The sequence below is a fragment of the Phalacrocorax aristotelis genome, chromosome 2 (genome assembly GCF_949628215.1).
Source record: "Phalacrocorax aristotelis chromosome 2, bGulAri2.1, whole genome shotgun sequence".
Lineage (NCBI taxonomy): Eukaryota > Metazoa > Chordata > Aves > Suliformes > Phalacrocoracidae > Phalacrocorax > Phalacrocorax aristotelis.
This window is the reverse complement of record NC_134277.1, coordinates 116,548,243-116,570,526: the sequence shown is the minus strand read 5'-3', so window position 1 is coordinate 116,570,526 and position 22,284 is coordinate 116,548,243. Positions and strand designations below refer to the sequence as shown.

At 48.6% G+C, this 22,284-nt stretch overlaps 1 protein-coding gene across 2 annotated transcripts in view; it reads right to left on the bottom strand.

The window, feature by feature from the left end:
- CABLES1 (Cdk5 and Abl enzyme substrate 1) overlaps positions 1 to 9,577 on the bottom strand; it is a 78,044-nt gene extending 68,467 nt beyond the window's left edge. Inside the window, exon 1 of one of the 2 annotated variants that reach the window (XM_075084830.1) lies at positions 9,016 to 9,577. In XM_075084830.1, the coding sequence (XP_074940931.1) occupies positions 9,016 to 9,545 (530 nt within the window). In that variant the 5' untranslated portion in view covers positions 9,546 to 9,577. The remainder of the gene's footprint in view (positions 1 to 9,015) is intronic. The other variant, XM_075084829.1, reaches the window with a different exon arrangement.
- Positions 9,578 to 22,284: the final 12,707 nt, after the last annotated feature.

Genomic DNA, 22,284 nt, shown 5'->3' with positions numbered 1-22,284 from the left:
ACATTTGCCTGGGTGCAGCTGACTGCAACCTTGACTGAAAAAGAGGGAAATTAATCTCCTTTTCCACTGGATCTGTAGGTTCTAACATGACTGCAGAAGCAACAGGAAAGTAAAAGCTTTTTCTATATAGGGGTACAACAGATGAAACACAAGGAACAAAGCTGGTGAGTAAAACAACAACAAAAGAATAAGATGTTTTCAAGATATTTCAGACCATAGCTGACATCTAGCTTCTGCCTTGTTACATCCTTTCGGACAGGCTGAGTACAGAGGGGTGGGAAGTCCAGGCTCCTAGCACATGCCAGAGTGAAAAAGGAGTAATGAGAGCTTCTTGAACTGTAGGTATGGACTGTATTTGTGTACACACAAATGCACATGCGTGATCCAAGCAGGCCTGAAGGCAAAGGGCCACATGTGACATTCATCTCCTGGTTCCCCTTTCTCCATCCCTACATGTGCTGGGGGTACTAGACGAAACCAGACACCCCTTCAGGTGACAGAACGGTCCTCCCTGAGTGCCGAAGGCAACCTAGGTCCTTCGGGTGGTGAGGCTCTGCTCTCCCCTCCTCCAGCACCATGCACCCAGGAAACTAAAATGAAGCAGATCCCCCTCTGAAGTAGGCTGGCAAAGCTGTGCTGCCGGCACCACCACGCTGGGGTTATCATTTGCTTCTCTGCTAGCAGCTGCAGTGGGGAACAGGCTGCTCCAGTGCTATGACTTACCTCTCTAAACAGCAATGGTTATAACATCTGACCCTTTCATCGTGATTAAATTAAAATCCATGCCACCATGCGAGCATGTACACCTCCTGTTCAAACTGGGAGACAGCTCAGCTTGGGGTCTCTCACCTCCACATCTTCCCTTTCAGTATATTAACCTCTGTGTGATCCAGCCTTGTCAGAGGGATGGGACCTCTCCCTGAACTTCCACCCATGGCAGACCCATCAGAAACAACCATGCTGGGAATGCTGGAGCCTGCCACATGTTTCCCCATCCACTTTCCTTACTGGGACTTGCTGACCCTGTACTTGCAGTGGCTCTTTCTCCATCCTGAAATGGGAAAGGAAATGATACCCCACAGAGGGGAGAGGACAGAGAGACCCATCAGCTGCCTTCCCACGCTGCAGAAGGCACAAGCCCAACTCCAAGGACAGCAACAGTGCCTAGTGGTTGGCACCTGTTGAGGCTGCACTGGCACCACCACTGCATCCCAGTATCATTTATCTGTCCCTTATGTCTGCGCAAAAAATATGTGCAGGTATGTCCTGTACAGTCATGGGCAAGGCCACACACAGTAGATGGCATGCAGATGGCTGAAAAAAACCAGTTACTTGCAAGAAGGCCGCAAACCGAGTGACACTACTGACTTCTTAGTGCTCAACATCCTACCCAAAGCCCAGGGGAATACAAGCTGAAGAGCTTCATCCCTGTTCACTCCATGTGGCTCAGTTCCAGCTGCCTGATGAGGTGCAGAAAGAAGTCAGCATAATGTCACCTTACAGATTTTTCCTGTTACACAAAACCAGGGGACCTTTTTTTTTTTCTTTGCAGGAAAATTTATGCTCCTTTTGAATGCCTTTACCCATAAACTGATGTGCCTATGTCTGATTTGCCTTGACAGCATGTAATTTCAAAAACCTAATCATGTTTACCTTGATAATATGATTAGCTGTAGGAGCAGCAAAATGCAATCTACTGTTGCCTGAAAAATTATTATAAATAAAGTCATCTAGCTTTCTATTTTTTAATCCTGCCACTACTTTACAGTAAAATCCCTGATATTGCAAAGATTTACTTACTAGCATAACTTTATACACAGGCATTTGATTTAACTGAGTAATTTTATACATACGTAAGTGTACAGTTTAGGCTTTGCAGGATCCTTGGTCAGAAAGGACATACCTTCCTCTGCCATCCATGACAAGCAGGGGAAAACACATTTCAGTTGGGGTGAGTTAATCTTTTTTTCCCCAAACCTCAATTTCACTAAATTGCTAGCCTAATCTATAACAACAAGGAAGAAAACAACTGCTTGCTAAGAACATGTTCTTGTCCTTTACATTCATACACAGGGTGAAAGGCTTCTTTTAAAAAAAAAATACTTCTAGAAAGTAAGGTAGCCTTTGCATCCCTTTTGATTCACTTCTAAATTTTCCACAATAGAAAACCTTCCTTAGGCAAAAGCTCTGAAATGTAGCTGCTAAGAGTAGTGTTGTCTTTGAAATACATTATGAGAAGAGAAAATACATTTAGCATTCATGACAGGAAAGCAGTTGCTTCGAATATAACACAGTAGCCCCTGTAAAGGAACCTCACCGTTCCTTAAATATGTACTCCTCTAAATCTGCATATTGCAGCCTGAAAAGCAAACCCCGAGAGTCCTAGAAGCTTCCCACTGGCACATCGTCTTTTCTCCAACCACCGGTGAAATTTTCTTCTCCTAACATATTTTAAGTGAGTTATTTGCACACCGCAGGCCGGCAGATACTCTCAATATGCCAAATTATGTCATTTCCATTTTCTAGGAATAATACTTCTTACAGCAGACTGGCAAGTTTGTTTTTTTTCAGTCGGGTTATGAAAAGAGCCAGCTCTGTGTCTTGCTGCACCTGCTGCACTGCTAAGCCTGGTATCTGGTGGGAGCCCCACAGCCATTAACAGCAATTCTGGGTGTGGAAGAGAGTGTTTGTCAGAAAGGACTGATTACAGCCTTGGAGGTATTAGCAAACGTCAAGGGGTGAATTTTCTGGATATTTGCATGGCTCAAATAGAATTTGGTTTCCCGTATTTATCATGGGATAAGCTGGTGTCTACTGAAGTTTCAATGAACAGAAGTCCCAACATGTAAAACCAAACTTCTGTGTTTTCAGGTGAAATTATGAAGATGAGCCTTTATGTTCGTGCAGTGGAGATATTGCCTGAAAGACTACAAAGAGCTGAAATCGGGGGCAGGGAGGGGGGAAAGTCAAGATTTGGTTCTTCTCATCATCCTTACCTATCACACTCACCACTCTACAGAGCCTCTGGACAGCCCACCTGGTATTTACTTCTCTGAAACTAGGAAGCCACGGAATTACTAGAGGGTTGGGTTTTTTTTCCTTTCAGAGAGCACACTTGGGAATCTCATTTGTGTTTCAGGCGTTTTGAACTGTTTCAAGCTAAGCTATATCCTCCACCAGAAGAGTTCTCAAAGTCATAATAATTAGAGATTAAAGCATACTTCCTATCCAAAAACTGTCATCAAACCGTGTTCTGTCATTATCCTATCTATCTACCATGAAACTATGTTTTTGTGATGGTCTGGAGGGCTAGTCATTCTGATGGTTGCTACCGATCATCATTTCAAGATGCTTGCAGCATTGTACGGCAGAAAGCTGTGCAGCAGGCTCCTAAGGAAAAGGGCCAGTACAGCTGCCTGCACAGGAGCTTTGCCAGTAAAGAAAAGGGTGAAAAGCAAGATCGAGTAATGGAAATGCGCCACCCACATAAGCAAACCCGCTGAAGTGTCTCGCCCCTCCGCTCTCCTCACGGCTAATGAGGGGTCACCGCACACCAGCTAGGCACCTGCGCGGTGTAGCCACGGGACTTCCCAAGGCAGGCTGGACCTCAAAGGCTTTGAATTGGTGGCCAGCAAATGCAGCCAATGCAAACACGACTCTTCACGTGTTACCAGCTCAGGTTTTCTCACAGCAGGTTAATGAGGCAGAGCCCTCTCACCCATCCAGCTCTAAGGCCTTCTCACTCCAAAACCTGCCGAGCCCTGAGGCTTCAGCAGAGGCAGCTCCTTCTCAGTGTCTGTCCCTCTATGAAGGCGTCTGACTAATTCCCTATAGTCATGAACACTATGTTCTGCCCCAGCTCCTCTTCACAACTGACAGCAAAGGGTTTTTTTCCCTTGTCTGATGAATATTACCTTTTTTATCTGCCACAGATGCTTGCTAAGTCATATAATAAGAGCCTAAAATATGCCAGAGCAAACTTCTGTGGGATTTGTTTTTAAAAGCTTTGTGTATTAAGGGAACAAGGCTAATGCATCTATGCTGTCCATCAATCTGTGCATCGTACTGCAGTGACTTCTGAATGGCCGGTCAACTTCAGCTACCATCTGGAAGATGTTTTTTCCACAAGTTTTCCCACAAGACTTTCCACAAGTTTCAAAGGAAACAACAGAGGGAGGCACAAACCTGTGCCCTGAACAAGGGAAAAGGCAGGCAGAGGCCAACAGCGATGGAAGACGGCCAGCGTGATGTGGGGCTGGCCATGCTCAGCACACGCACAGCTCAGAAAGCCGACTGGCAGTCAGTGACTGCTTCTGCACAGCTTGAAGCAACCATGAGGACCCAGCCTCTTGATGTGCTTGTGCTAAAGGACATGGGTACACACCGTGTCCCTCACAGGACTCCTGTAGGAGCCTGCAAGCTGTGTGCATGGGGGTTGCAAGCCCATTCTTGTGGGGGGCAGCCCTTGGGAACAGCATCAAAGACTTACACAGGGCCTGTAGCACTGAAAACAGGCCATGAGGGACCTGCCCCAAGAGAAGCAGCAGGACGTTGGTGCAACCAATGAAACAGCCCTTATTACCTAAGCCTTAACCCTGTTATTGAATGTCCCCTCTTCAGGGTGGCACAGGAAGGCCATCCAGCCTCTTGAAGTGACAGCTGAAGTCAATAAGCATCCCCTTCTTTAGAGACAGCAACCATCAGTGGTATACAAGGTCACACACCTACGAAAAGACTTAGTTCGGCATGTGCACTTCCCATTCACCTCTCAGACCATTAAATTGCTGTTTTCACGCTATTCTTGTATACATCATTCTGAAACTCAGGCTGCCTGAAGGGCTTTAGGTTCAGTGAATAGCACCGGCTCCATCACAAACAAAAGGTCTGATGTGCTTCCAGCGGCTCACAAGCCCACTCCTGATGCTGGGATGACCCCACAGGGTGGATGGTGCCCCCAGCTCTTTGTTTTGCTCCTCTTTCAGGACTCTGCCTGTAAGACACTTGTTTCTGAGAGACTCTTCTTTTGCCTCTAGCATGTTCAGTTTGGAGGCATCTCCTGTGGTGGGCTGAGCCTGCACTGCCCGCCCACCCAAGGCCATGGAGGACCGGGCTCTGACCTCACAGCCCTCTATCACAAAGCTAAATGGTGGGATTCAGCTCCTCAGCCTCATCCTGGAGGCTTCCTCCAGCACCAACAACCCATCGCACTTTGCGAGCCGTACAAAAGCCAGCCAAGTCAACCATTCCAGCATCCCCCTTCACTGCATCTCTCCAAATAGTGAGGCCATAGTTCTCTATTTTCTAATGGGTAGAAACAAATTGAATCTTCACAAGCTTTACTAATCATAAATTAATTTTAGAATTAGTCAGGAAATTAGATGTTTTGTAGGTCAATAAATTCCGAAGATAAATCTATTTGGACCATGATAACTTCAATGTCCTTTTGAGCGGACCTCCCACCAGCGATTACTCAGCAGATACTCCTCTCTGCTTCCTTCCCAGCACCAGCTGCTCCCAGAAGGAATTCTCCTGCCCATCCGCTTTCAAGCCTGACACAGACAAATGCAACTATAAGCAATGTTTAAACCCCAAATCCAATCATTGATTTGCTTCCTTAGCAAACAAAAAAAAAAACCCAAACCCCAAAAGAGCCTGCGCTTGTTGCTAACTACCCAGCCCACTGGAAAAGGCCTTATGTAGAAAAGGGAACTTCACATATGGAAACAGCAGCATTTTTCCCAAAGAAAACTACGGCAACAAGAATTCTAGGCATACACAAAAACAAGTACCTGGGACCATCACCTTATCTGCAGGATCCGAAATGATTTTAAACCAATGTTGCTGCAATCTTGTTCCACAGAGCTCCTCGCTAATTTAAGATGAAGCTATTAAAATTAATTATAATTTGACATGAAGGAAAACCTGGCAGAACCTGGTTGTAGTTTCCAGCAGCCTCATGTCCTCAGCCACCCATTCATCACAAAAGTGAAACAAAGTCCTTCTGCACTATACAGGATCCTTTTGCATCCACAAGCCGACTTCTGAACAGGCTTTTTTTTTTACCATTTACATATAATTACATACTAGCCTCCAAAAAGCTAGAAGCTCCACGTTCTTTTTTTGTATCATTTGTTTCTTGTGAATACACATAGAGCACAAACCCAAACCACATTAATGATAACCTTGTTAAATATAAACTAGCACGCAATTATACAAACTGCTAACACAAACAAAAAAAGCCAGGAAACTCTGATTATATGTTCACAATGGGTTCTGAAAACTAAATAAAAACAACAACACAAGGCAGCCTGTCCTGCCTGATACTGTTATGAAAAGATGGTTTCACGTTACAACATAACTTACGTGTCTCAGCACAGAGGACTAGTCTGTCAAACGACACATCAAGCTCAATTTCAAGCCCGCTGCAAGGAGAGCGGAAGGGTGGGAGGAGAGGCAGCAGATGCACGCACGAACTACAAAAAAAAAATCTCTGATTTTCCTCTCTGCTTCTCCGCATCCTCCTTCAGGCAATCTAATGCCTGTCTCTGGGCAGTTGCTGTGATTCCCACCCCGTCGCGCCGAGGACACGCCATGTGCTGGGCATTTGGCTCCTTCCTCTCCATTAAGAGAGCAGCAGAAGGTCTGCTCGAACCCTCCGTCCCTGGGCTTGCGCCAGCCCTGTGCATGCCTGCAATTTATCTGCTGTGCAGCTAAGAATGAACCCAGCAATTGGAGCCCCTACCATGTCTTTTCACTGAGATGATGAGAAACAAACACTTGATACAGCCTCCATGGTCTGCAGCTGTCCGTTCCTGACGCTTAAAAATATATACCTTTTCCAGAACAGAAACAAATCTATTGAAGGCAGGCCAAAGTCTGCCCCAGGCTGCACATGTGCAGCATCACAGCAGTCAGCAAAGCCAGGAGCATAACCCAGAGCCCTCCTGTACCAGCACCAGCCGTAAGCAAGTGCTACAACAGAGAGCCTCACACTTGTTGGTGGAGTTATGCAAGGTCTCCGCCACAGCTGAATCTAGCTCTCAAAAAAACAAAAGAGCATCAGAAAACCAGCACTTTCCTTAGATCTTACACCACAAGAAAATATACAGCATGAAGGAGGGCCGTTATAGGACTGGAGGAGCACCCTGACGAGATTTCATTAGGTGATTTCCATTTCCGTGGACTTGTTACCCCTTCAGCCTATTTGCACACTAGCTGCACAGCCAAACTTGCACAACGCTGGATTTCTAGGTAATTACCTTTCCCTCTTAAACTCCACACTGTTCTCACGTAACAAAAAAAAAAAAAAAAGCATCAGTTGTGGAAAGAAAAAATGAAGACTGGCAAACAGGGGCAAAGGAAAACAATGACAGGAAGAAGCGATACAGGTGAGATCTGAGCATCCTTCCCAGAACTGAGCACAGGATCAAAGCCTGGAAGCAACAAAAACCAAGGACGATCCTTGGGAATCCAGAAAGATGACACAGGAATCCTGCATGACTAATACATTCACTAACTGGAAGTCCAAGGAGAATCCAGTCTCCTGAACACTAAGAGGGTACTGCCAAGCGCATTATCACCAATACGCAAAAAGTTCAAGAGTAGAAAAGTAATTCCCAAATCATGGCCTGCGGGTCACTCCTAACTCGCAAGGCCATGGGCAGCAGTGTGCTGCAGAACCATGTCACAGACTAAGATGCACAAGCACGTGCGCGTCGTGTTGCTGTGCCAGTAATCCACAGCGCAATTAGAGGGTTGTCACTGCAGGAAATGTTTTGAGACACACGTGACTGGGAGAAGATGGGTGGTAACCCACCAGTTGGCATTTTACTTGGGAAGGTGGGGCTCCCTAGCACAACACCTGAAAAGGGGCTCAAAAAGCCACCAATACAATCCAGACGGAAGAAAAAAAAATAAATCCAACCAATACTGGGGCACACAGCTAAGACAACTTTCTCCTGGAATACCTCCAATTTCTCCAAGCTGGTTGGTTTTGAAAGGGTTTTTTTCTACAGCTCTCTATGCCCAATTACCCTTATAAACACTCGCAATAACATGTGACTCAAAGTCTACCTATTTGTCCAAGGGAGAAACAAGAAGGGAGTGTGGCAAATGGGGAATGTGGGAGTGGTGACCTATGTGGGCTTGGGGGAGCCCGGTCATTTCCTCCAGCTTCTTCCCTCGTTCTTCTCCTCGCCCCCCCCCGCCCCCCCTCCAGCCTTTGATATCCAAGTATGTTGTTGTTGAAGTGAAGGAAGATGATTTTGTACCCGCGGAGCAATTAATCCATATGCATTTGCACATAATTACACGATTGCACGTTCTCAGCCAAAAGTCTCAGCTTTTCAAGCAGGTGAGGTTATTCCCTTGGGAATTAAAAGCCGAAAGAGTACTCGGCGGCAAGGAACAACCCACAGCAACACGAGGTGCTTGTAGACAAGGAGCTTATTTAGGGCGGTAGCCAGACGCTGCTTGCACCATGTGCGTACACGGGAATCCGTGGACATCGATGGCAAGATTTCCTGCCCATTTTGCGGGCTACAGAGCCGGCTACCGTGCGCGGGGCTGAGGACTGGTTCCCAGCCTGCCGCCTATAAGGCGGGCAGCACGGCGGGCTGAATCCGCCACCGGGCATGAGAAACGGGTGACAGCCGCTCCCGGCGCTGCGCCGGGCTGCAGCACGGGAGGGCGGCCGTGCAGCCCCACGCCTGCACCGCTTAGCGGGAGGGCAACTTTCAGGCGCTGGCGCCCGGGCGCGGAACGCCTGCTGCCGCCCGGGAGGCCGGGGCACGGCGGCGGACCTGCCCCTGCACGCCCGCCGCTCCCCCCGGCCCGGCGGCAGCTCGGCCCCGCCGGGGGAGGCTCCGCGCCGCCGCCGCTCCCACCCCGCGGCTAACGGGGCCCTCCCCACGGCTGTCCCCGCGCCGTGCCCGCCCTTCCCGAGGGGCGATCCCACCGCCGCCCCGCGCATCCCGCGTCCCGCGCATCCATCACCATCCCCGCGGCGCGGCTTACCGGGACCGCTGCAGCTCGAAGGCGGCGGCGGGGCCGGGCTGTCCCAGCTCGCCGCCGCCGCCGGCGAGGCCCTGGGGGCTGGCGCGGCCGAAGGGCGCCGGCAGCACCCCCGCCGTGAAGGAGTTGAGACGCCCGCGGCTGCCCGCCGCCGCGGCGCCCAGGAAGGCGGCGGCCGGCACCTGCACCGCAGCGAAGGCGTCCTCCTCCTCCTCCTCTTCCTCCTCCTCCTGGGCTCGGGGGGGCTCGGCGGGCGCCACCGGGGGGCTGCCCAGCCGCGGCGGCGGCGGCGGCGGCGGGGCCTGGCGGGGCCTGGCGGCGGGGCCGTCGTTACCCGGCGGCGGGGGCCGCCCGTCGAGGGAGATGCTGGTGAGGAAGGAGAGCGCGGCCTGCCTGCGGCGGGGGTCGCTGCGCACCGGCGCCGGCGGCGGCCCCGGCGGCGGCGGCCCCTTCCTCGGGCAGGGCTCCGGCGGCGGCAGGGGCCCGGCGGCGGGACTACCGGGGCTGGCGGCGGCGGTGGCGGCCGCCGCCATTGTCGGCCGGCTCCCCCTCCTCTCCCTCCCGCCCTCCCTCCCTCGCCGCTGGCCGGGCGCTGCCTCTCGCTGGCTGCCCCTCAGGCGGGCGGGCGGCGGGGCATGGGTGCCGTCGGTCCGCCGGGGTGCATGGGGGTGACGGGGGGTGCCCTCCGCCCGGCCGCGCCGCGCCGCGCTGCCCCGGGCCCCCGCCGCCCGCCCGCTCCGTATTTATAGGTGCAGCCGCGCCGCCGAGCGCCCTGTGCAATAACACGGCAATCACGTGCGGGAAACGGGGAGCTGGAGGAAAACAAAAGCCCGGCCAGCAGCCCGAAGGAGGAGGAGGAGGAGGGAGAAGGGTGGGTCTCGGCGAGCTCCCTCCTTTCAACCTCTTTTTTTTTTTTCCTTCCCTTTCACCCCCTTCCCTCCTCCTCCTCCTCCTCCTCCTCTTTTTCCCTTCCTGGATGCGTGGGGGCGGGCGGGAGCCGGGGAAGGTGGAGTCTGTGCCCGTAGAACACGGCACACGGCCCGCGGAGGCTGGCACCGGCGGCACCGGACCCGGGGGCTGCCCCCCGGCCCGCCGGCGGCTGCTGGAGCGGCCCGGGCTGCAGGCGCGCCGTAGCGAGCGGCCCCGGTGCTGCCCCGCCGCTTGTCCCGGGTGGAGGCCGGCGCCCCGGGGCTGGCGGGAGGCGGGCGGCGGGGGGTCAGCCCCCCGGGGGTGCGCTTGGCGGCCGGCGGCGCCTCCCCCGCTGCGGTAAGCCTGGCGTAAGCCGCGTCGCACCGCCGGCCTGCTGCAAAGGCGTGCGTGTAACTACCGTCTCACGAGTTCCCTGAGCAGTCAAAGCAGCCCCCTCCCCAAGCCTGCCCTCTCCCCTCCACCAGAGAAAATGCAAGCGCTTGGTTTGCTGATACAGCCTGAACCCTAGAATTTGTGCATTCCCTGTCCTTTCCTAAGCGATGGCCGTTGTTGCAGCTGACCGCAGGTCTGCGTGCTCCCCCTTCATCCAGCTGCGGCTGGGGAGGGCGAGCAGCCAGTCCCACCTCGGCACAAACCTCCTTCACTTCTTCATGACTTTTATTTTGATCAATTCAACCGTGCTACAAGTGTTCTTGTCGTGTGATGATAATTTCATCAACAGCTTATGTAAGGGTTGGGTAACAGATAGATACAAACAGCAGAACATATGGTTGTTGCAAGATAGCGATGTGCGCCTTCTTCATAAAGCATTACAATGGCTTGTATTATATCCCAGTTGTAGCTGGTGGATGATTTACAGTCATCCCAAACTGTCACAAATACTGTAGTGCCCCCTACGATTTTATCAAAAGTTTGCTAATTTGATAAAAAAACAAGATTACTTGGTCAGAGAGGGGGACCTAATTCTATTATTGGAGAAAGCTATGGGCGTGGGTTTGTGTTCCTCATTGACCTTCTGAGCATTCAATTACTTTAGAATCGAGCTCTGTGACTTGGACGAATCTCTGAAAGTTTGGCCTTTACTGACACTGAGTGCCACAAAACCTGAACTGTAAGGGGCCAGGTCCCTGGGGTGGGCTCCTTCTGCAGTGAGAATGCTGCATCCTGAGCAGGAAGCGCTGAGCAAGGAAAGGGGAAATGATGGAGGAAAGGGATGTTTCCCAGATCCCACCTTCAACTTAGAGAGTGTTACTCTCTTCAACTTAGAGAGAAGTGCTGTTTTGAAGTAAGCATTCTCATTTCAGACTGCTCTCCTGAGGTTTAAGCTGCTGCTTGTCTTTCCTAACAGAGGGCACTGGTGTGCCTGTCCCTGTGGCACCTCAGGGATGGATCATTTGGATGGGAAGTGGATTGGCCTGAGTGCTAGACTCACCTCTCCAGAGAAGAGCCCATCTGGCATCCCCCACCTGCTGGGAGGATGCTCTGTACTCCTGTGGTTGCAAAGTGTCCTTCAAACTTCTGTTTCGGAGAGGAAGTCCAAGGAAATGCGGGTCTGCCACCTTCCTTTGATGGGGCAGGCAGTGCCCATTTCTGACTGCAGGCCCCGTCCCTGCAGTAGGAACCAGCAGGATGTCTGGTGGTGGTGCAACGATGCACTCGGCTCCCGTGGAGGAGCTCCATGCTCCTTTTGAGGCAATACCGCTTTTAAAAGAATTCAGGACTTTTTGGAGGAGGGTTTCTGGGCCACAGAGAAGTGTCACAGCTCTGTAGCCTGACAGTCAGCACGTTCCCTGGATGCTGACCTCTGGTCCGAGGACTTTACTAGATGGTAGATAGGTCTTGAAACTCAGGCATCCCACGTTACAGCTGAGTAAGGTATACACTGGGATTTTTTTTCCCCTCTTACATTTCAGAGAGGAAGCAGCCACAGTGTGTATTTTTTCTCTGGAGCAAAAAAGCTTGCTATGGCAACTAGACCTGGAGTCTATTTTCCAAATCCAGCCTCTCACAAGAGATCAGTCTGGGAAAGAGCCACCACCAAAACGCCAGGTGGGGTCCCAGGGGTTGGTCTAACTGGGGACAATTTTTATGAGTGCAGATGCGTGCACTCCTTTCATGAAGTTACTCTTGTGGTGGGATAAATCACTCTCTGTTGTAAGCGTTATTTTTAATGGAGCCACGACCGCTGTTCCAGAGCTCCTCTAGAGCCATCCCAGAGGAAAGTGTTACCCTGGCCTTGTACACCCTTGTGTCTAGATGCTTTTTGGCGCCTGATTTTTACAATACTGACTCTGAGATTAGGAATGCTCACATGAATGGTTCAGCTTACCCAACCTCCTTGCATCAAAATTAGAGGGGTGGGGATAAATTTTACGTCTCTACTAGCCTGGCTCATTCAGCTGCATTCACCTTGTCACCCAGCGCAACCTAGGCAAAGCGCATGTCTGTGCTCACCAGCCTAACTACCTCAGTGGACCTAAACTGATGCCCATGGTCTAACATGCACAGCCGCCTCTGGAGATGCTGTGTGTGCACGGGCTGCCTTTTCCAAAAATCACGTTGAAGGCGGCTTAGAACATCCCTTCCACTGCACGTGAGAATAAACCCTGTCTGAGAAAGTCACATCCAAGAAGAAAAGCACGACTTTTTCAGTCTGAACAGAAGCTATTTTTGATAGCGAGTGGGGTACCGCAGTACAAAGATAATTGGCACATTAAAAATACCAGGTTCTCTAGACCTATTTATACATTTAGTAGCAAATTTAAATGAATGTGCACAACCTAAGGTGAATGTTTTTTTCCAGTCACTTATGCCCTTTTGATCTGTGCTTAGCAAAACTATGGATAATTACATGTGCTATAGTAGCCCTGTCTGCTGGAGGATATGTGGAAATGTTAAACAAATTGACTTTGCCAGCTGAAACTTTTTTCTTTGATGGGGAACCAGTGGTTGACTAGAGGAAATAGCAAAGTTGAAAGGAAAACCAAAAAGACATATTCTGGAAGGTTGCATCTGTGGCTGTTTTTTCAATCATTTCCCTCTTCGAATTCTCTTCCAGCCAACCAGCTCTACCCAAGTGCAAGCAAATGTTTTTATTTCAGAGGTCACAGGCTTATGTAAGCGGTTGGATGACAAGTGGTAATAGGAGTGGTAGTGCATGATGGCTTTTTTCACCCAGTGCACCAAGAGCTGGGAGAGAGACTCATCACTTGTGGGTGTTCAGAGACAACATGGAACTTGGGGGGCAGGCCAACACAGGTGAGTGGGTTTAAAGAGCTTGAGGTGGGCAGAGGGAGTTTGGACAAAAATGAAAGCTCAGCAATTTCCCAGTCTGAGAAATTATATTGTAGAAATGGTGCCTCTGTGCACCTGCCTTCAGAGGAAAGTTAATCCAGGTGTGGAAGGCTCATGGTATCTTGGTTTTCCTGTAACTAGTGTGAGGGCAGTCCTGCTGCAATGCAAACGTGGGGCCAGCAGGACATGAAGAGCCAGTCTGAAAGGCCACAGAGCTTGAGCTAAAGCTGGGCTCCTGGGTGGCTTGCCAAGCCAAGTTTAAAAATAACATTGCAGGTGAATCGAAAACTTCACCTCGAATTTGAGTTAGAGGCAGGATTTTTATTATACCAAGAGTTAACTCTGCAGGAATAGCTGGTCCTGAGTCACCGGCATGAGTCACCAGGACAGTTCTTGAGTGGCCTCAGCATAGCACTTGCCTGCTTTAGTGACAAAAGCAAGTTTCTTACTGTCGCTGATACTTGTTAGAGCTGCAGAACCGAGGCAGCTAGTGGAAGAAAAAGTAAACACAATTGCCTCTTGTAATTTTGACAGGCTTGTTTTCTGACTGTCAGGATCAATCAGGTAACACTGTTATGCAAAGCTCAGCAAAGATGTAGTCTGGAGATAATGCTTCTGCACTCCTGTGGTTGAGAACACAGATCATTATTACTGGTGGTCATGGGTATCATTATCAGATCTCAAGAGTCAGCTTTCCTGTAGCCTGTGAGCACTCTTGCTATGCAAGGCTTCGGAGAAACAAGGAATGTATGATCTTTATGAATGCTTATTTCTTTCCTTCCCAAACTCCCTTTTTTCAAAGAGAATTGTACTTCAAAAGAGGAAAGCCGTTGTAACATTGGAGAAAGACTTGGAATATTAATTTCATAATCCTTCTGCTTAGAAGGAGTATCTGGCAGAAAAAAAGTAGAGGGAGTTTGAACACATTGCACTGAGAGCCGTAGTTAAGAATGGAAATTGGATAAAGACAGTACAAATTCTTTACAAAAGACTAATACTGCATCTGGATAGCAAAGCCTGTTTTGGTGCCAGGCCCTAACCTTCAGTCTGTTGTAAATTTAGCCTGATTCTGAGAAATGCTAAGTTCTTGCGCATCCCATTGGTGATTTTTCAGGAGCCTGAGTGCTTTCCTTGTTGAGCGCCACCTTTGCTAATTGAAACATAAAAGCTTGACACTAATATGAGTGCCACCTTGTTTGAAGAGGTGTGTTCCTTGGATAGGTGTAGGTCCACACTTGCCTCTCTATGAAGAACCTAACTTTGTTTGCTCGCATCGTTCTGGGGTAGGTGCCAACCTCACTAAGTTAACCTGACCTCCTAACATCATGGTTGAAGTAGTGTGTGTGACTGCGGGGCAGGAGATGCAGAAGCAGAAGCCCTCAGCAAAGATGAAACGGTGTCTCTGCTGAGGTCAGGGCACCTAACCTGCCAGTTATTTTGGATGTCAGAGGTGCAGCAGGCATGGTGTTTGTGTGCGCGTTGAAAGGTTCCTGAGACCTTCAGTAAGCTAGTAGTGTACATATGGGCGGTAAAGCCAATTTGATAGTCGTTTGTCTCTTGGAGAAATGAGGGTAGTCTAGTTAAGTCAAAACTGGAATCTGTATCATTACTCCAACTTATGGTACCTTTAGGTGAGGCTGGTAAATGGCAACAGCCATTTAAGAAGAATACGTAACATTTTCCATTGCTAGATCCATGCTAGATCCAATTCAGGCCAAGCATTTCTTGGAAAACTTTGGTCAAAATGGTTATGCCAGCTTCAAGGGCAAGACCAAGAAAAATACATCGCTTTGCCCACGTTAGAACTTCTTGTGTCCTTTCCTTTTAAATACCCCAGCATCCCTACACTGAGAGAAGAATTTAGGAGGTGGGCTTCTGTCTCGGAGGTGGGGCTGGGGAAGGAGGAAGGGGTACCCTTCCTGTCAAAATCCACCCACCTCTGTCCAATTTTAAGCCTTGGAATCATAGTTTGCATATGCTAGCTAGGGACTTATTCCTGCCTAGCAGATAAACCTGCCAGACCTACAGGAGTGCTGGGAGGGATGCTCCCAGCTACTCTGGGGCACGGCGGAAGCAGCTGCCAGACCATGGGTACAGAGCAGGTGAGCAGAGCGGAGGAGGGAGCAGTGTGTTTGGATGTGGAGAGGGAAGGAGCTGCAGGAGGAAAAGATGCCATCCTCGGGTCCGATGCATACACAGGGTGGCAGCTGAGGGCTTGTACATCCAGCATGAATTCCTCCTTACTTTTCCTTGCACGCTTAAATTTTTAAAGTTCCTCATTCAATTAAGCTGGCTTTGAGGTGTTTTTGTTGTTGCTGCTGCTGTTTGTTTGCTCTATATGCTATTGGATCCCTTAAAGACCCACACTAAACCAGGAGCTCTGTTTTACTGGGTGCTGCTAAAATGCTTTCCCGTGCCTAAGCGAGCTTGCGGGATAACTAGAGAAAACAAGGAAGGCGGCCATGTCAGAACTGCAACTGGAATGTGGCTGTTGCTGGCTCCTACTGGAGTGATTAAATGGGAACAGGGCCACATAGCTCCTCCCTCCCTCAAAAAACAAAAACTGTGGGCACTTGTACAGAAAACAACCCCTGCCTCTGTTTGTCCTTGTCTTCCTGCAGTTTTCTTCTGTGAAATCAGGTTTGGGTTCGTTTTGCAGTATCATAATAAATTAACGTAGGCGTGAGGTTCAAAATGGAGTAGTCTTTATTGAAACGAGGAATGGGCAAATGTCCTATCTGCCTGGAAATCTCCTTAAGCAGTGGCGTAAATAAAAAGCAACTTGTAACTGCAGTAGAACAGAACGACTGGTCGCTAAAAAGAGCTTTTTTAAGGTTTTCATTAAGTGGCAGCTGTGATTTATCCCGTTCTTTACCATTTTGAGACAATTTGGAATCAAGTACAGAATCTCTGGGCATTAAGATTTCAGAGGGAAGCCTGGAAGAACATCCGTCTCCGTCATGGCGTCTGTTAATTTTTAATCGCCTCGGGATAATTTTAAAACAGGCTGCAGTTTTCTGAAACATTCACATGAGCAAGTCCTTCAGTTTGCTGGCTGCTGAGGGTAGGAAAATCCTCCAGTTCACAGGACAGTCAGACTGAAGAGCTGGGTGAGAGTGAAAACAATGTTGACACCTTCTCAGACATGGTCTTCAATGAGTAAAAACATTAAATAAATAGCATCTGAAGTTCCTGGATGGACGTGCTGGTGGAGTGTTTCACTTCAGAGACTCTCCTACTAGTTCAGCTTGACTGGAAATGTTTAATATCCAAGAAAAAGAGAAAAAAAGTTCAAAGGATTTTTTTTCCTCCTCTTGAAAATATTAAATTCAGGGAGTGTGACTCCAAAGGGAATGGAGGAGGCAAACGGAAAATTTTTTGGCAGCGGGAGCTGGGGTTTTGCGTTCAGCTCAATGGCATTTTTCAGTCTGTGTGCAACGTGATCTCCCGTGAGCACCGTGCTCAGTTCACTCCGAAATTTCAGGGGAGGTTTCAGAGCCCTTTTAAGTTCAGGAGATCCTCAGCGGGTAGTGCTCATCGCAGGCTGGTGTGGAAAGCAGGAAACCAGAGGGGAGAAATAAAACCTGTGCCTGCACCCTTGTGTCATGTCACCTCAGGCCACCTGTATAAGGGTCTGGGGGGTCTGAAGCCACTTCTCCTTGCCCTGGGTCTTGCCTGGGTCCTCCAAGCAATACTCTCAGGTAAATATTTGCCACCGGCATATTTCCAGCATAATAAAACCCACCCAGGTCAGCTCTGCCTCTGTCCCAGGATGGCCAGAAAAAGTGGTGCAAGCGACTGAGCTGCTGAGAAGGAGGGTGAAAGGTTGGCAGCCTCAGTGGCAGGGGGATATGGGGCCAGCCTGAGCTGTGGGCTGGGTGGCAGGAGGATGGTGGGAGCAGGCTCCCCAAAAGCCTCTGAGTTGCCAAAAGCTGTGCACCTCCGATGCTGGTGTGTGCCTGGTGGGTGGGGGTCTCATCGCAGGCTGGGTCAGGTCATGGGCTTCCCACCACAGCCCTCCAGAGGTCCTTCACGGCTCCCTGCAGCCCTGGGCTGCTATCATGGTGCTCACGTGGGGCTGCTTGCCTTCCTGTTGGGGGGAGAGGGAGTCCAGGCCCTTGCTTGAAGAATGGCAAATTCACCTGCAGAGGAATGGCCGTGGGTGTCGCAGCTCTGCGCTGGTCCCCCGGGGCAGCTGGCTGCCCACAGGGCAGGGGATGGCTTGCTGCCATCGTGGGGGGGAACCATCAGCTCAACCCCAGCCCAAATAACTATAACTTTCCACATGCACGTCTCACATAATCCAATAGAAATTAAAGCTGCTAAAAATTGTTCTAAACAGGATACATTTCTCGTCTGAATGTTTTGGCAGGAAAGTTTTGTAAGCAGCAAATGGAAATGACATAAGCGTGAAGGCGATCCCCAGGCAAGACAGATCCAAAGTCTTCTGCTGTCTCTGCTCAAACTGAATAGCACCTCAGTGTAATAATCTTCACGTTGATATCAATGAGGCTGTTTAAATAAATGAAGCATTCAAGTGTAGAAGAAGGTAAGGGAAGAGAGACGGCATTCAAACCAAAGACTAAAATGCAAGCCTCCTTGAGCCCCAAAGAACAGATAAATCCATTAAGCTGTGAAGAAGTAAGTGATGGAAAGAATCCATCAGATCCATTCTAAAATTTATTGTGAAATAAAACTTAATTAGGGGCCAGAAAGCAAAATGAAAGGAATGGCAGCGTAGCAGGAGGGAGCAGCTCTCCTAGCATGGCATTTGGTACATATTTTGTGCCTCTGCAGGTCCTTTTGTTGGGAAGCTTGGTACACTGGTGTTTTCTTCTTCCCAAGTGAATGTTTAAGCTTAGTTCTAATTTACTGCAATTAAACCTTCCAAAGTTTAGTTCTAATTTACTGCAACATCTTTGGAGGTGGCTGGTTTTTGTGCCAGTCCCTCAGGAAAAAAAGAAAATGTTCAGATATACACCAAAAGGAATTAACAAGATTTTGGATGTGTGTGTGTGTATATATATATATATATATAAATATATATATATATGAATGTATGTGTGTGCATATGTATGTGTGTGTATATGTATTTTTCACTTTGCCCTGCAGGGATGTAATTCTGACTAGATATAATAGGACATAATACATATGCTCACACTAGAGCAGGAGAAGGAATGCATAGCAGAATTATTCTGCTGGCTGCTTTTGGAAATGTTTAAGCCATCTCCATGATGTCTGCGTGACTGTGTTCCTATGGGAACAGGCTGCCTCAAAGCAAGAGGCTTCTACAGCAAGAGTAGGTGAATCCTGGCTAAAAACTTGGGGTTTGCCACAAAACTAAATATTCTGTAAATATCAAGTATTCTGCAATATTCTGATTAAATTCACTTATTTTCGAAACTAATTGAAGGAGTTCTTTTCTGCTCTGCCAATGAGGTAAGGTGCAATCAGCCACCTTCAAACCATCGCTAGGACTAACTAGTAGGTCCTCAGTAGTAAAAGCTTTTTCAAACCCTCATCACAACCATGGTGTTACTTCCCAGAGATGCACCCTAATGATGATACCCCTTCTGAAAAGCACCGTACTGCAGGAGTAATCCTATAGGCTTTCACGGGACTACTGCTGGATGAAAGTACTATTCTTCATGAGAGAGCATGCTAGAATCTGGCTTGATGTTTATGTCTGCCTTAAATGCATATGTCCTCTGAAAAACACGGTCTTGTGTTGTATATTGAAAGAGTTTTATGTTGCCTTAATGTTAACTTGCAGCAGAAACAATGCTTACAGAAGAAAACCCTGGAACTTAAAAGCTCTGTCAAATATGACTTGAAAAGGAGGGATTCTGGGGAAGAAAAGTGTCAGTCAAAGACTCAGCTGGACAGGGAGCTGGGCCATCTTGTCTAGACCGTGCTCTTACCTAGAAAGGTTGGACTAGATGATCCCTGAGGTCCCTTCCAACCTGTGATTCTGTGATCTGACCAGCTGGTCAGCGGCCAGAACGGTAGCTGCAGCTAGCCCCATGCTTCTTTGGATCAATATTCCCTGAAATGAAGCTGATCAAATATATCTGTGCTTTATTTTTAACATCAAGCTGTTAAAATTCCCAGCAAAGTAGCCATTATGGCCCTAAGTGATACGAAGGAGACAGAGCTTAACCTGCAGTTCTTTGCCAGCAGGAAAGGAATGAACAGACTGGAAGTAATGGGGAGGCTGGGACTTGAGTTTCAAGGTAAGTTTCTAAGTTGGGGGAAAGAAGCGGTTAAATGGAGTCAGATGTGCTGTACATCAAGGGCACAGATGTAAATGAAACCTCAAGTGTGGTCCCATCATGTCCCATCTGGCACTATGAGTCCAGAAATACCAGTTTTCTAGTAGAAAGAAATTGAACAAGGATGTCAGAGTTGTACCTTCCAGTCCTGGTCTTATCCTTCCTGTAACCGCTGCTGAAACTTCTCTCGCTCTGTTCTCAGCTGGTCTATGTCCTGTCTCTGCTGGTGTAGTCCTGGCTTCCCTTGCTGATGCTCTCATGTCAGTGCAACTCCTTTTGCACCTCCCTTGAGGTGCAGAGGGTGGCCAGGGTGATACATCCACCTGCTGAAGGCACAGGGACCTTGTGTGTGCCAGTTCCCCTGTCGCCCGTAGGGCAGACGATGGTGAGATGACCCTAAGAAGAAATCCTAAAGTTGCTAAGACACAGCAGATTTCAGACACTGGTAAAAACCTCCAAGAAAAGGACTTGATGTTGAGAAACTTGAGGCACGTTTCAGGAGAGATCTGCTGCCTGCACTGGATTTTGCAGTACTGGTGTTATGGGTCACCTCAGCACCTCAGAAAGGGCCACAAGGTCCCACTTCCCTGTACAGTTTTACCTGAGTGATTGTTTATTTTTGGGGGTAGAAAGCATGTTTATGAGAAAAGGGAGTGAAGAGGAACAGACTGTAAAAATGGTTTAAAAGTTGCAGAACTTCCATTAGCGTTGAAATTCCTCTTTCTAATCTCAAGAAATGTCCTGGTTTAAATTTCCTACTGCTCTAAACAACAATGCCATGTTGCCGCCGCTCACTATTTTTGTTCTTAAGAAGGTACAGCAATTTTGAACTGACAGCTAATCAGCATTTCAGTGGACTGAATATAATATCTGATAATATACCATGAAGCATACTGTGCTCTTGGAAACAAGCATTTGCAGTTTCTGTCTTATAGCTCACAGGAGAACCACACAGTGAAAACATGGGTGTGTTAATCCTTTGTAGGCTTGATAAGATGTGAATTTGTTTGAATAACCGTCTGCTGGTCTTGAGCCTGTAGTATTTGCTTGCCAACCAGAACAAGGTAGGTGAGGGATATGTTGCTTTTATTGCTCTGTACAAAGCATGCCTGCACTGCAGAGAGGATGGTGGCCCATAAAGGTAAGATGACAAAAACAGGTAGGGTCACTTCTCCCAGAACTTCAAATGCTCAATTTCAGTATGCAATTGTTTCCAAAGAGGGTATTTTTAAAGGGCATCAAGCCAAGTAATTTTAGGTCAAATGTGTGGCTATTTAAGGAAATACATTACTGAGCAGTGACTCCCATGAAACATCATTTGAATTGTGCCTGAATCTGTGCAGTTTTGCCCCAGTTCAGAGCCAGAGGACAGCACGTGGTGAGGCAGGACACGATTATGTTCGGTGCCAAACAGGCTGAGCTCTGAAAAGTGGCTGATCATGTTCAGGGAGGATCTTTCTTTTCGCTCTCCCATTGAATATTCCCTTGCAGGTGTTACAAAATGCGATAGCCTTGTGTGGGTGAAACCTAGAAAGAGCAACTCCCCGCATAGAGATGTGCCAGCCCTGTTCACCATTCACGGGATAAACCCTGTTTTGTGCCAGGGTGCCCTGCTTTGCAGAGGGAGTTTACTCTCCCCAGACAACAGCAGCATGGGTCAGCATTGCCCTGGGGGTGGGTGTTTTCAGAGGGGAGGAAAAGAAATGGTTCACAAGAGAAGCAGGACTGCTTTTTCCTGTGAACGCACTAGAACGGTGCTACACCAAGTCCCTTTGGCGTGGAGTTTGCTGATTTTCCTCCTGCTGTGTGGACAAGGAGCCTTTCCCCTGGATGTGGTCCCTGACCTGGGCAGTGCCCCCTGTTCATCCCTCTGCCCTCCTGCAGTGTCTCCTCTGGAAGCAACATGGCCCTGCCACGCACAGCGGATGATTTCAGCAGGCCATTTGAAGTCCATCAAAGCGATCTTTAACACAGTGTGACCAGCTTAAAGGCTTTTTTCTTTTGCATTAGCCACACAAGGAATAAAGCACATCAGATGCGGGACATGGCTTTGTCCTGCGCTGGAGCACGGGGGCTTCAGCAGGACAGACTGCCAGAGGAACATAATCTCTGCCCTCACTCTTCCTGACCAGGGCTGATGGAGCTGTTTTTCTAGTGAATATCCAGGCAGACTATTAAAATTAACTTCTTCCTCAAAGCTTCTGCATTGAAGCAGCCAGCCTGCCTCTATATTTGCCTTCTTCCTATAAATCTCTGTGCTGTTCAATGTAGCTCTCCTCTCCCAGGCAGCCTGTCCCTATCCCACGTGCAGCCAAAATTACCCCCTACGCAATCTTGGAGAGCACTAATACCTCACTTTAGTAACACAAAACCACTATTTTAAGGACTTAGAGGCGTTCTGCCCCTGTGACAGTTATCTGAATGTCACCCATCAGCTATATCACAACCTGAAGTGAACTGGACGTTGTGCAGTGCCTTGCGCGTATTTTGTCATTAAGTCACTAGGCAAGAGGGTTGGGTTTTGTCTGTTTTTATTTTGTTTTATTTGTGTTTTAATCGTCATTGTTTGCAGCCAAATTCTAAAGTCCATGGTTAGGGCCCCTAAGGTCAAATTTCCTTTAACTCTTGGTAGGGGAGGGGGAAATTGAGTCACGACCTTATGATCTGACCATAAGCAAACAATCTGTTGTGGCAAACTCACAAGGGGATAAAAAAAATACGATGATTCAAGGCAACAATATCCTCAACCTGACATCATCATTTTCACAAAGGCAGG